This window comes from Trichomonas vaginalis, chromosome IV (genome assembly GCF_026262505.1).
Source record: "Trichomonas vaginalis G3 chromosome IV, whole genome shotgun sequence".
NCBI classification, from domain to species: domain Eukaryota; phylum Parabasalia; order Trichomonadida; family Trichomonadidae; genus Trichomonas; species Trichomonas vaginalis.
The window spans coordinates 24277459-24292281 of record NC_067206.1 but is presented as its reverse complement, the minus strand read 5'-3'; the positions used below and the strand labels follow the sequence as shown (position 1 = coordinate 24292281).

Sequence of the window (14823 nt, the reverse complement as noted above, 5' to 3'; positions counted from 1 at the left end):
CGATTATTTCTTTCCTCTCTTTATCGTTTTCAACCCCACCACATTGTGGCTTCTTTTGTAATACATATTTTGATTTAATTCTGTTTAGTTTCTTTATATTCATCGTCTGGACTCTTGACTGCTTCGTTGTTATTCATTTCTTACGAAATAAAAAAAATTAAATATTATTTAAATATAATGGAGTAATAAAATAAATCGGAATTTCTATTAATTTATTGTTAACCTCAACTAATGCATTGCCCGTTAATATATCTAACAAATTCAGCTATTGTGTCAAATCTTCGTCTTCTTTTTGTCATTAATTTATCAGTTTTTCCATAATCGAGATGAATCAAAACTTTATCCCTTGTTTAAAATTCATTGAGCCCCGAATTAATTTGTTCACGTTTAACATCATTTAACCTTTCCATTTGCTTTCTAATATATTCCCATTCTTTTGAAATATCATTTTCATTTCCACTGGTTTCATGTTTATAGTTCTATGCCATGTATTATTGTAATAATATACTAACTGTTGTATGATGGAGTCATGATTTCCATCCCAGTATATCTGACCGTTAACCCTAACACATCTCTAAGAGTTCTCATTACCGCATCAACTATTTATTATGAAACGTATATGGAGAAGATGAGAAGTAAAAATTAATTTGTGGGAAATAACGAGTCATAGTTGCCTGAAATCCTTTATCACCATCACCTATATTTATCTACTCTTTTCATGATCTAGTAAGTATTAATAGCTCTTCTTGTTTCCTGTTTTGTTTTCCCTTTCACCGGAATGCAATATAAATATCTGGTGTTAATGTTAATGGCAAATAAATAAGTAACGTTTCCTCTTGAATATTCTAAATGATCGATTTCGTATGAATATGGATATGGTGCAAATGAAGGCGACTAAATTTTTCCTTTAACGGTTGAATTTTTGGTCAATTGGTTTATTTAATATCTTGAAATCCTTTTTAAAATCTTTTTGTTTCTTTAATGTTTGAAATGGATATAATAAAGTGAATGATGAAGGATTAACTGAAGAGGAGGCGGTTTTGGTGTTGAGGTACTGTCGTTAGAGTTTTGGTGTTGCAAGTGGTTTAATTTTATCTGCTTTGATTTTGGATGATAAGTTTGGATTTCATTCCCCCTTCATTAATTCTGGATGTATTCTATTCATTTGTTTTAAATATGCTGTATATAAAGGTTTGATATACTTTCCCGCTTCGAGTTTATGTTGAAGGATGAATTCCAAAAGTTGATCTTCATTTAAAAGTCGGGCTGAATATGTTTAACTAATGAATCATAAATTAAAGCTTGTGCTTCATTTATGGTCTGAAGGACCTGGCGTTTTGCGGCTCAGGATTAATAAATTATATAATTATATAATTCATCAATATCTTCTTCTGTTAATACTTTATTTTTGAAATCTTTCAATTGTTTAAGTTGTGATTTACTTTTTCCCTTTGAATATTCATTATTTTTAATTTTGTCTTTAATTTTAGAAATTATTTTATCATGATATTTCAAAACTTCATTTTTATAATACGAATAATAATAATCCATATCATCACCCGTTATATTGTTATCATGTTTTTGGAGATATGCTTTTAAATCATAATAATCAAAATTTTCTTGATTAAATACTAAATCATCAATTAAAATTTTTAAATCTACGCTATTCATTTATATAAAAATAAAATAAGTGTTTTAAGGGTGCCCACCTCTTTGAATCATAGTATCAAAACCATTATTTACGGTTCCTTTTGTCTCTTCTGTGGCATTTTATTAAATAAATGGCATACAACACCCATTTTCACAACATACAGCCTTAGTGTGTGCTCCTGTTAATGCAGTCTTACCAATTGTTAAGCGAGTCATTGACCCGTTTTTAAGTTGTAAATTAATATTCTGACCATCAAATATCACTTTATCATTTATTATATCCAAATAATTTTTAGGTGTTAATTGTTTATTTTGTCGTAAACTAACACCTTTCATTTTTTGTGCAATCTTTTTAAAATCACCCCCATCAATTGAACCGTTGAATGAAGTATAACACTTAGGACATAAAGCAACCATGTTATCACCTTGTTTCTCAATTGCTAAACCCAATAACTTCTTCTCATGTGCTTTTTCTTCAGCTTTATTCTTTAATTTAGGTTTAAATTTCTCATTAAAACAGAAGAAATCAAAAGGTGCGAATTTGTAAATGTTTTTATCATAAAATTTTTTATCGGTTACAATTGCTTGAAATGCTTGAGTGTTAGGAAGATTTGGGTCGCCAGCGATTGCCCAATAAGATGAATCAGTATCACCTTCAATGAAATGAAAACGATTAACATTCATGCATTTATACATAAAATCATAAATGAAAACCAAATACCAGTATTTTGCGTTATCTAAAGTGAAGAATGCCTCTTGTAAACATGTATCACATCTATAAAATCTATCTTTAAGCATCACTTGATACGTATCCTCTCCTATTTCTCTTATGTTTTTAAACTTATTTGACATACATGCAACGCGTGCCTTCTGTGCATTCATTATTTTAGTCTTTGCGTAATTTTGTGTATTCATTGCATCGTAACCATATGAACCATTAAGTGAAATCTTGCAAAATAAACTTTTTCCTTTATTTCCTTCTAATTCAGCCTTTTGTCTTTCGTTCATAAATTCATTCGCAAATTCATTAAAACAAGTATTTTTCGTAAATGTTAAAATTGATTGAATGTCATCAATGATAAAATGAAATCTGTCTATTAGATACCAAAGATAATAAGAAGAAAATGGTTGATATTGGTTGTGTGTTGATGCTAACTGAGTTAATTTCCTCTGTTTCTGGTTAACTGGTAGATTGTTTGATTTCATGTAATTATACATAAAACCACCAATTGTTTTTTCATCTGTGATAATATCTAAGTTTCTTATTATCGGTAAAAAGTTAATGTAATCATTAATGTATTTTTCATCAATGTGACCCTTTACTTCAGCCACGAATAAAGTATTTTTCTTCTTAATTATTCCCAGTGCTTTTGCTTTCTTTGTTGCTGTATCACAAATGATAACACCATTCAATCTTCCCGGCATATACATTTTATGGTCAGTATATTGAATGAAATCATGAGGATTAGATGAAAATGATGAAGGATATAATGAATTAAAGTCAACACCAACGAAATGAGTCATAATGTTGGGTGTCCTCATTTGATACAGTTTTAGTTTCTGGATTATATGAAAGTTTATTAATGTGTGTGATTCCTTTAAGATTAACTCTATGTTGAACATTTGATAAACCACCAGTAATTCCATTACGGAGGATGTGATAAGCTTCAACTGAATCTAGAGTCATTGGTAAATTATTTTTTAATGTATAATTTCTTAAATTGATTCTTAAACGTTGAACATCTTCATCTTTATTTGATTTTACGACATTGCAATAACAACACATTAACTGACAATTTTCTTTGGTATGTGGTTTTTCATTATCTATTCTATCCAATGTTGGTTTATTAGCATATGTAAACGCTTTACCACACATTTTGCATTTAGATGAAAGGATTAAATCGTGATAGTATTGATAGTCATCCATTGAAACATTGTTTTTAGTATCCCTTTCTGCTTTTTCATCTTGTTTCTTATATGAATCAATTTTATATTTCCAATACTTTTTTGTTAATTCAAAACTTGATTCCACATTTTCTTCTTCTGGATATGTTTCGTTAGGATTGAAGTTCTTATATGCTAACGCGTAACGAATCATTGATGCATTCGATGATAAAGAAAGATTATGAAGCATGTCAATTTTATAAACAAATGTTTCTTCAATAATTTTATCAATTGGGTCAATCATAATTTCAACGTCTTTATTGCAATAATGAATAAAATATTCTAATCTATTCTTAAAATTTTTAGCATCATTGAGATATATTTGATAATCTGAATCGGATATTGTTTCTTGAGTTAATGCTGAATAAAATGAATCTTGAGTGAATGGTTCCACTTTATATAATTCATCTTCGTAATTCTCCCATGTGATGAATTGATAAGGGAAAAAGGATTTAACACGTGATTTATTGTTTCCGAAATCTTGAGTGAATTGGTCTAATGTCCCACCCGCTATATAATTTCTGATGTCAATAAATCTTAATTCATATGGACAGTTTGTTTTCTTTACAATGATTTGCTTAAATTGAGAAGAAGAACCCAGCATTGATTTTATTTTCCATTTTGCAGTGTTTAAATCACGAAGAATTAAATTTAAATCAAACTTTCCCGAATTAAAACCTATGATATTCACTTTATTGAATTCCTCATCTAGAAGTTCTTTAAATGCTTCCTTCTGTTTTTCATTTAATGTATGGGACTTCATTAATTCTTCATATTGTTCAATATTTGATTTAGCAACTAATGAACAGGTTGAAAATAAAAACTCAATCCAATCAGAAATAAAAGAATCACTCGAAGTTAAGCAAAAATTCCTCGTATATGTTTTATCGTTTAATTTAACCGTTGATGATACCATGAATGGTTTTAAGTAAGCGTTTAAAGTTGCACACTCAGAAAGTTGTAATTCTTCTTTAGTCTCTAATGTTTCGAAGTCAAAAGTAATATAATATCTTGTTGGTTTATAATATTCCTGCAAATTGTGAGCTAATAGCCATTGATATATCTTCTGTTTCGTAATATGTGGTGCATATGGTTGCTGGGTCTTTTGCAATTGAACGTCTTGAATTAATCTTCCATTATTTTCTTTACATTTCTCACAATGTTTTAAAAATCTTCTTTGGTTTTTCCTTTCTGGATCATCACGGATAGAATATACTTCTTCTTTGCAAAAGGGGCAAACTTTATATCCTGTGAGTGCTTCAACGTCTGTTATTCTGTCAGCGTGAAGTTTTCCACATGGACTCTGTGTTAATAAAATATTTATTGTTTCAAATTCTGGATCTATCATTATTGAATCCACTAATGGAAAGTCTACCTTGTTAATGTCTACGTCTTCTGGTTGAGGATCACAATAATAGAAATCAATATTAACATTTAACATTCTTGCTAACCTCTCACTTTCTGATGAAATGTCAAATCCTTCATATGCATCTATGGCTTCATTTAAATAACTTCTACGAGTTTTAGGATTAACACCATCAGGAATGTTATAGAAGCGTTTAAATAACCTTCTACCTTCGGCTCTAATTTGATTATCATTCATTTTAGCTGTTCCATTTTTGTTCATTTATGTAAGAATAAAAATTAAAAAATAAATAAAAATAAAGTTTATTTTTTAAAGTCCAGGGCTAAAGTCCATAAAATGAATTAAGAACACATAAATTTTTATCATCTGCGACGTGACGAATACATTTTAATTTACTCAAGAATGCGTACCCTGATACATTAAATCTAATTCCTGTCTTATTTAATTTCACAACTTTGAAAAGGAATGTATGAATAGCTATAAAATGATGAGATGATGTTTTATGGGTTGCTTCCATTTTTTTGAAATAAATGAATAAATATAATGTTTATAAGTTTTCATATCTTTTATGTTCTTAATAACGAATGGTATAGACTTTTCCACTTCATCTTCCTTCGGTGCTGTTCTTTCATATGAAACATTATTAGTATCTTCAATAATGAAACCACAATCGCATAAAATTTTATATGTACCAATTGTTTCTTTTGATATTTTATCTAACAAATCAAAAACTTTATCAACACCTGTACATTTATTTAAATAATAATTTGTGTAAATATCATGGTCTTCTTTCTTAATCGTATTTGTTGCATATGTTACATTTTTCAGTGCTTTTTGAATTTTTCAGAATCAAGAGGAGGTGAAAGTAATATACATGGATAATCTCCATCGTCAATAAATTGTAACTTATGTTTATGAATAAATTTTGTGCCTTCTTCTGAAAGTGTTTCATCTATTTCACCATCTAATAAATTTTTAGTAGATTCCAAAAAGTAATTTTTATATCTTTCTTCATGAGATTTTTGAACTTCTGATTCTGAAGCTGGGATATTCATTAAACCCTCTACTTCATTCTCATTATATTTTTCAACTTCTCTTAATTCCTTAATTTTTTCATCTATTTCATCTCTTATTTTTTCCAGTCTTTCAATTTCATCATATTCATCATCTTTAATCCGTTCTTCATAATATTCAGGGAAAACATCAGGTTCTTTAGGTTTTTCTTCTTCAGATGTGGGATATAAGAAATTTATAACATCATCTTTATTCATTTTTCCATCATAATCTAAATCATTTAATAACTCCGCGAATTTTTGACAATTTCTTAAATAATATTTATTAACTTCATAACTCGCCTCCTCTAATATATCCTTTATTTCCTCGTTTGTGAATCCCATTTTTTTAACATTGTTAGTTGTGACACTCATTTATCATTAAATAAAAAATAAATTATTCAAAAAATGTAAGACATGAATTTTTAAAGTTTATTTTTATTCATGAAATAATTATTTCTAATTTCTTTTACTCTCTCATACATACTAGATTTGAAGAATTCGGAACTTTTACCATAATCTCCTAAATGTTTTCTAATCCCTAACGTGTGCCAGTTATTATATGAAACTGTATAAACTTTATCTTTATCTTTACACCTTTCATCACTTCCAATATATTTATATCTCAGTTTTGATTTTAGCATTTTCATAATCATTAACGTTTAATAATTCACAGTCTTCCTTTTTAAATAAATGTTTAAGATATTCAGGATTTAATACTCTACGTTTATATGCTCCTAACTTAGTTCTAAAGGTTTTTCTACAAAATTTAGGAATTCCATCCTCTTTAATGTCATCAATGATTTCCATTTCATTATTTTCAATTTCTTCTTCTCGTTTATGAGGTCTTTGATTATGACTCCATTGATTCCATGAAATTAAATATTCTTTATCATTATATTTATACCTCATTAGCTTATTTTGGCTTTCATATTCATTTAATAATTCACAATCTTCATTTTTAAATTGAAGTTTAACCATCAGGATTTAAACAATGTTTAATTAATCGCGGAATATCTGACATCATCTATATATAGATTCTTTTATAAAAGATAAAAAAATAATTATTTAAAAATTATGTTAATTTTTTTAATGATTTATAAATAAATATATTTTAATGCATCGTCTATATATAGATGTAACAAAAAAAGTCACACAACCCGCACTCATCTACTACTAACGATATGTCACATATTTTTTTATAAAAATTTGTAAAAATGTTTATTTTAATTTATATAATTAAATATTAAAATTTTAAATTTTGAAATAAAATAAATTAAATTCGTCCGTTATCTTTAATTCGCTCGGCGAATGCCGGAGCTTACGTACTCATGTATTCCTTCTTGTTAAAACTCGAACAAGAACATCACCTTTAAACATATTATCAAGAAGCCCACTATAAACTTTTCATTTGATGATTTTGAATCGCGAGCTTCTGATAGTCAAACTACGCACCAGCACTACAACTTCTTTCACCCGAACTAATACAAATTTACACATTGGAGCTGCTTTGCTCTGAGAACTCTCATCAATTGATGAGAGTTCTCAGAGCAAAGCAGTTCTAACCGAACTACGCACAAACACTCCAACTTAAATCAACCAAATCAATACGATTATATACATTGGAACTGCCTTACTCTTATTTCTCTCATCTATTGATGAGAGATCTCAGAATGAGGCAGTTCCAATCGAACTACTCACAGACAGTCCAGCTAACCAAACCGAATCAATACACATATATACATTGGAGCTACTTTGCTCTTATTTCTCTCATCAATTGATGAGAGAACTCAGAGTAAAGCAGTTCCAATCGAACAGACAAGCTAGCACAAGATTACACATTGGAACAGTTTTACTCTGAGAACTCTCATCGATTGATGACAGATCTCAGAGTAAAGCAGTTCCAATCGAACAGACAAGCTAGCACAAGATTACACATTGGAACAGTTTTACTCTGAGAACTCTCATCGATTGATGACAGATCTCAGAGTAAAGCAGTTCCAATCGAACTACACACAAGCACTGCTTCTTACAGCAACCCAATCAATACGCACATATACATTGGAGCTGCCTCACTCTGAGAACTCTCTTCATTTGATGAGAGATCTCAGAGTGAGGCAGCTCCAATCGAACTACATACAGACATTACCGCTAACCATAACCCAATCAATGTACGTATTTACATTGAAGCTACTTTACTATTATTTCTCTCATCAATTGATGAGAGATTTCAAAGTAAAGCAGCCCAAAAAGAAAGAGAGAAAAGAAGAAGGAAAAAGAGAAGAAAGAAAGAAGGAGAGAGAAAGAGGAAAAGAGAAAAAGAAAAAAGGACATATTAAATATGATACGCTGTTTTTTAGTGCCGAGGCGGCGAAGCCGCCGAGGCACGATTTTTTTGGTCTCTTCCTTCCACGTGGTAAGCTTTTTTAAAAGTTTGGACAGGCCTAGAATACTATATATATATTTAGATTGAATTCTTTTATTTTGGCACTTTTTATTTTTTTAATGTTTTTTTTCTCCAACACTCAGCCCCCAATTCAAATCAAGCATTTACCAACGTAAAATACCGGTATTCCAATCAATAAGAGGACAGTTCTGTCAAGACCCTTCCTGATTTGAAGGAACTTGAAAGAACTGCTCTTTAACCGACTTCAAATAAGAAAATTTCACTCATATTATCATGTTAACATCGAAACTACTGCCATTTAGAGAGCAGTTCTTTCAAGATCTTCGAAGATTTGGAAGATCTTGAAAGAACTACTCTTAAAATGGCAGTAATTACCGTAACTTTCTACTTGATAGTAACAATACCGAAGCTACAGCCATTTAGAGGGCAGTTCTTCCAAGATCTTCCAAATCTTCGAAGATCTTGAAAGAACTACTCTTAAAAATGGCTGTATTGCGAGAGGGTTTGATTTTTCGTTTATTAAAATTGTATTCTATGATATAATTTAATTCAAGATTTGTATTTCTGTTATTTTTGTGATATCATTCAAGTATATATATCAGAATATGCACATAATGATACCACATATACTTAAACTATACGTATTTAAATCTTAGCGATCAATATAATTTTTTTTTTGTAATATCGAATAAAAGTTTATTTTCGCATTTCCGTTTTATTTGACTACATGAAGATAAGAATTCTTGAGAACGATTTTAAATAAATTGCCAAATTGAAGAATTCGATATATGATGATATTCACTGATTTCTGCCAAACTTGTAGGAATGAATCCATTTAGAATAAAAACGATTTGTGCATTGGAAGCTCAGAACAAGTTATGTTCATTATCCCAATATGAAGAAAATGCACGTTTAGAAAAAGACGATAACAATTAAATTACAAAATCGATAACGACCCCTTTTTTTTGATTTTGAAAAAAATTTGGAGAGAAGAACTCTTCGTTTTTGAATTTTGTCACGATGGTTTTAAAGTATATTAGACACATGTATTGATATTACTATTTTTGTATATTTTGAGAGAAAATCCCTAAAAAGTGAGAAAATCTGAGACGGTTTGAGAAAATATATAAACTATTGAAAATTTGAATTAAACTTCTAATTTGGAAAAAAGAAATTTGGAAAGAAGAAAATTCAAAAATCGAGATTTAGACTCAGTATCAAATGGAGAACAAAATGTTTCTTCATATGAAGGAAAAGGTACATTCACTATTTTTGACAAAATTTGAAATTTTCATGGGGTTGTAAATCTTATAATAACTAGATGAATAAGGAATGAATCCCAGTATAATGTGCATCATTATATTAAACACTATATGTAAGGCTAATGATTCTATTAACACTTATGAAGATCTATAGTATTTGAGCAGATAAATTTGATAATTTCCAAAACTCTTATATTTCAAAATTAAAGTGTGCGGATGCATTTAAATGAGAGCAAAAAGAGATTGATGCTGTTAAAACTAGGTGTTAATTTGCAATTATTTCGCATCACAAGAACTACCCAGTAAATTCGGCTATCTTTCTTTGCAATTATTCTCCATTATACATATAATATAATGGTTAGGGTTTGAAGAAAAGTTACTAGAGAATTATTGACTTTTGAAATAATGCAGAATTTTACTTGAAGAAATCATTAATTTATGAGTTCCAAATTGCTAAGCATGACGAAGGATCATTAAATTTGCTACAATTAAATACACTTATTGCAGAATTAAGATTTTTGAAATTAAAAGTTTGAAATATGGGAACAGGACAAATTTGCCACACGGCACTTTTTTTAAAAAAAAATTAATGGAGCGGAGCGATACTCTGCTGCAGGAGCCCCAAGGCTCCCAATCATTACGAAAGGGAGCCTCAGGGCTCCTGAGAATCCATCAGCAGAGGCCTTTTCATTTGGCCTCTGCTGATCAAAGATTCGGCGAAGCCATTCTTCGTCTCAGGAGCCCCAAGGCTCCCAATCATTACGAAAGGGAGCCTCAGGGCTCCTGAGAATCCATCAGCAGAGGCCTTTTCATTTGGCCTCTGCTGATCAAAGATTCGGCGAAGCCATTCTTCGTCTCAGGAGCCCCAAGGCTCCCAATCATTACGAAAGGGAGCCTCAGGGCTCCTGAGAATCCATCAGCAGAGGCCTTTTCATTTGGCCTCTGCTGATCAAAGATTCGGCGAAGCCATTCTTCGTCTCAGGAGCCCCAAGGCTCCCAATCATTACGAAAGGGAGCCTCAGGGCTCCTGAGAATCCATCAGCAGAGGCCTTTTCATTTGGCCTCTGCTGATCAAAGATTCGGCGAAGCCATTCTTCGTCTCAGGAGCCCCAAGGCTCCCAATCATTACGAAAGGGAGCCTCAGGGCTCCTGAGAATCCATCAGCAGAGGCCTTTTCATTTGGCCTCTGCTGATCAAAGATTCGGCGAAGCCATTCTTCGTCTCAGGAGCCCCAAGGCTCCCAATCATTACGAAAGGGAGCCTTAGGGCTCCTGAGAAACCTCTTTGAGAAGGTTTTCTTAAAGAAAACCTTCTCAAAGATGATTGTCAGCATTCACTCAAAATCTACCAAGAGTTTCAAAGTTTCAAATCTATCTGAAATGAAGCTTTGAATCTCTTGTATATCTAATTGTAGAGGTACCTTTTCAAAATGTCTTCTATTGATTAAATTTAATCAGTAAAAGTCATTTTGAAAAGGTACATCTCTATAATTGCTATTGAGCATTCACTCTTGGAACCTTGGAGTTCTTGTGTAGTGCATGAAAACTCCAAGATTCTAGCATAAAACATATATCATAGACATAATTTCTTCAAATATAATTTATGGTTATTTTTTTAAAAAAAATAGAAAAGCGTAATTTAAGGTTATTGAAAAGTGACACTTGGCAAATTTGTCCCGCACTCTTGAAATATTGCCTTTTTGAATAAAAATTTAAATTTTATTATATAATCATGATAATATCTTATAGAAATTAAAAGAAAATATTTTAAACCATTCAAATATTTTGAATGTCTTATCAATTTAAAATATTAAAAGATAGCTTGATTTTATCATCATTAGTTGTTATCAAAGTTTTCTTCTTTTGATGAACAACAGTAAATGATTTGTTAATTACTTGTCTTCCTTTTTCGCAGCAAAATCGAAAGTTATGATGATAATCTTGCTGTCAATTTTGAAACTCTCTGATTTACAAGTAAGCATTCCTTTGGAAAAGCAGTCCTATTCTGTTTTCAAGATATTTTAAAGCCTCCATTTCATACAATGCGCAGATCTATTCGAAATTGCAAGAACTCTCAAGAAAAATGCAGCAGCAAAGAAGATTCCATAGTTTCTAGCATCAAAAAATTTACAACCTTAATACAACAGTTAAAGAGAAGCTCGAAAAGAAAATATTTAACCATAAAGCTGGAAACCATTCGATATCTACTATTGGATCTAATAAAAAGTTAATTATAACATATTTAACATGCTATTTGTTGACTTTGTTCCATTATATTACCATATATATCTTTTTGAAATCTAAAATATTTTTACGATTTTAACCATGTGTTGTTGAAACCATATATCAATCTTAGCTAAAGTATAGTTTATGAGTCTGTCACCATCTAACGTATGAATTTTCAAAAATGTCAAATATGTTCATTTTTTCTGTAGATTCAGCCATAATTTCACGTTGTTATACTATTCAACTATTATTTAATATTTTTATCGATTTAAATATATGATGAGATGCTTAGTTCTCATGGAAATCGATTTTTAATCGCAATTTTAACTTTCCAAAAAAAATTCAAAAATAAAAATCCCTCTCAATTTTCTAAGTTTTATAACTCGCCAAATCTCTCGCCAAATTTTTTTTGACCCGTATAAATATTGTTAGGCACTATATAGGGATGCTATTTATCCTATTTTCATCCCATTTTACTGTTATCGCCTAGTGAATGTACCTTTATGAAGGAAAAAATTTTCTTGAGAAGAAATAGAGTTTTTAAAATTTTATTGTATGTAATGAAATAAACAAATATTAAAATTATTTTTTGATAACAAGAAAATTCCCAACAGAAAATATTTGAGACAAAGAAAAAAAGAAAATTGAAAAATATTACTCTCCTTTACATTTCATGAGATTTTCAATTTATTTTCATAAAATTGACAATTTTATACGTTTAGATGAAAATAAGTGATTTTGCTTGAAATAAAAATTATTGTTTGTTTACAGCTATCAAATAGATTTTTGCTATTTTGATTAAAATTTGTTAATCAAATTAATAATTTTTTTTCTAAATATCTTAAATATCTGGATCACTCACTGATACGATGAATTAAACGATAAAAATAATACAAACTCAACTAAGTTTCCTGTCTTTCAACCAAAAAATATTATGCAATTTAAATTAAATTGTTTATTCAAAGATAAAACAAAGATAAAGTAATTATAATTATCATATACTTTATGAATAACTCTCTAATTGGATAAGATTTTCGTACAAATATTTTTATTAATATCGATAAGAATATGTTTACCTACTATCACCATATGTCGATAAACGAGAGTAGAGTGATTTTTATCATCGAAACTTTTTAAAAGCTGTAAGCAGGAAGTAATAATCTTGTTTTTTCTGAGTTAGTTGTAGAATTATTGATGCCCGAGTTATCATTGTGATGCAGAAGGATATCAATGTACTGACTGAAGGATATGAATTGAATTGAATTTTATTGAATTTCAATTTGATCAAAATTTGTTGAAATGATATGAATGTGTCAACTTCTGTATCATTCTCCTTCACTCCTTCCTTATTCTTTCGAGAACGAAGCTAGCTCAGCTTTCGCTGAGCGAATTGACACTTTTCATGCCCTAAACGTACATACTCTCAAATTTATCGAAAAAATTAATATCACCTAAACTAGTATATTCTTATTTTAAATATGATATTATCCTTATATTCCTCACTAAAATTCATTTAAATCAACTTTTAAAAAAGTTCGAATCCTGCGCGTCTCACTTTTTAAATTTTCCAAATGGAAAATTATATTCTCCTAAAGTGAAAACAATTTTCCAAATTGACTTCCTTATTTCATATAGATTTTTAATTGTAATGATCAGATATAGTTTCTTCAAAGCAAGAAAATTGACATGTTTTCATAACCTTAAAATAGCGGTTTTCCATGACCCTGTCATTTTTGATCTGGTCAAGATCTGATTTATCAATTAAGTATGTATTGAACATGGCGCTGAAGATAATTTAGGATCTGTTCTGATTAGGATGATACTTTTTATCCGAGCCGCCTTAATTTTTCAAAACAAACTAACACACAGTATTTTCAATTTAATTAGGAGATGTGGTTGCCCCTCTCGCAATCAAATGATCATTACCAACGGAATTATGACTCCAGCATACATATAATTTAAACGTTTGTTAAGTTTAATTAATTTTTCTCCCTTTTTATAACTAATATATGCATGCACATTTTTTACCTCTTCTGAATCAAGAAGTTTTTTTTTGCCGCATGGCTCAGATGCTGATAGCTCCTTGGCTGCATATCTCGTTTTTTTTTAGAACGAATCACTAAGCTATGAGGCAAACTGGTTTCATTGGTAATAAATGAGTTTAAAATGCTTTTGTTTCGTCAATAAATGCATTGCAATTCAGATTTAAACTTTTTTATTTCGATGAACTTTAGCTTGTTGGATGTTCCATATTTGGATCGATAAGACACTTAGCAGATCCAACAATCAAAGCTGGAATTGAACGACCATTCAGTTTGTTAAGGATTTTCTGACAAATCTAATTGAACTTGATTCATTTATTACTCAATATCAGTGTGCTTTCGTTTTTATATTCAAGCTTTATTCAATTAGTAGGATCTTATAGACATTTAGGAAGATTTTTGATCTAAACAAAATAAAAAAGCATTATTGGAACCAAAATTGGATTGTAAATTAACATACACATGAAGTACAATAGGAAAATCTTTATATTTATTTGATAAGTCCTAAAATCCAATCATTGAATAACTAAACTTTGATTTAAGCGAATATTTTGCGGAAAAATTACCATAAACTGCTATAATAAATATATCTATTTAGTCAAAATGCATAAAATTTTACTGTGTCTCAAAATTTTCTATGTCCTCCACGAAAGGGAAGGATCTTCCACAAGTTTCTGATGAAGAATTCCCCGAACCAGAAGACTCCGATGCCAACCCAGAAGAAGAGGAGGAAGAACAGCAAAAGGAAATTGTCGTTATCGATGATGAATTAATTGAAGAATTAAAACAAGCAATTCCCAAGGGTAATCCAGTTCAACTTGCTCAGGCAGTTGATGTCATCATGGGTGCACTTGAATTAAAAGAGAATGTCATTT

General features: G+C 30.0%; 1 protein-coding gene across 1 annotated transcript, besides 9 other annotated features; it reads right to left on the bottom strand.

The window, feature by feature from the left end:
• Window positions 1–1773: 1773 nt before the first annotated feature.
• On the bottom strand, window positions 1774–2346 carry TVAGG3_0159090 (DNA/RNA polymerase superfamily; the record flags this gene model as incomplete). The annotated part of the gene is made up of 1 exon (XM_051224901.1): window positions 1774–2346. The coding sequence occupies one exon, from the start codon at window positions 2344–2346 to the stop codon at window positions 1774–1776; it is 573 nt and encodes a 190-aa protein (XP_051109887.1).
• Window positions 2347–3151: 805 nt separating this feature from the next.
• Window positions 3152–5221: a mobile genetic element.
• An 817-nt stretch (window positions 5222–6038) lies between these two features.
• Window positions 6039–6357: a mobile genetic element.
• Window positions 6358–9320: 2963 nt separating this feature from the next.
• Window positions 9321–9374: a mobile genetic element.
• Window positions 9321–9374: a terminal%2Cinverted (terminal inverted repeat of MuDR-N2_TV transposon ID:TVAGG3_0159060).
• Window positions 9375–9671: 297 nt separating this feature from the next.
• Window positions 9672–10222: a mobile genetic element.
• Window positions 10223–10256: a terminal%2Cinverted (terminal inverted repeat of MuDR-4N1_TV transposon ID:TVAGG3_0159040).
• Window positions 10223–11364: a mobile genetic element.
• Window positions 11336–11364: a terminal%2Cinverted (terminal inverted repeat of MuDR-4N1_TV transposon ID:TVAGG3_0159040).
• Window positions 11365–12423: a mobile genetic element.
• The last annotated feature ends 2400 nt before the right edge of the window (window positions 12424–14823 follow it).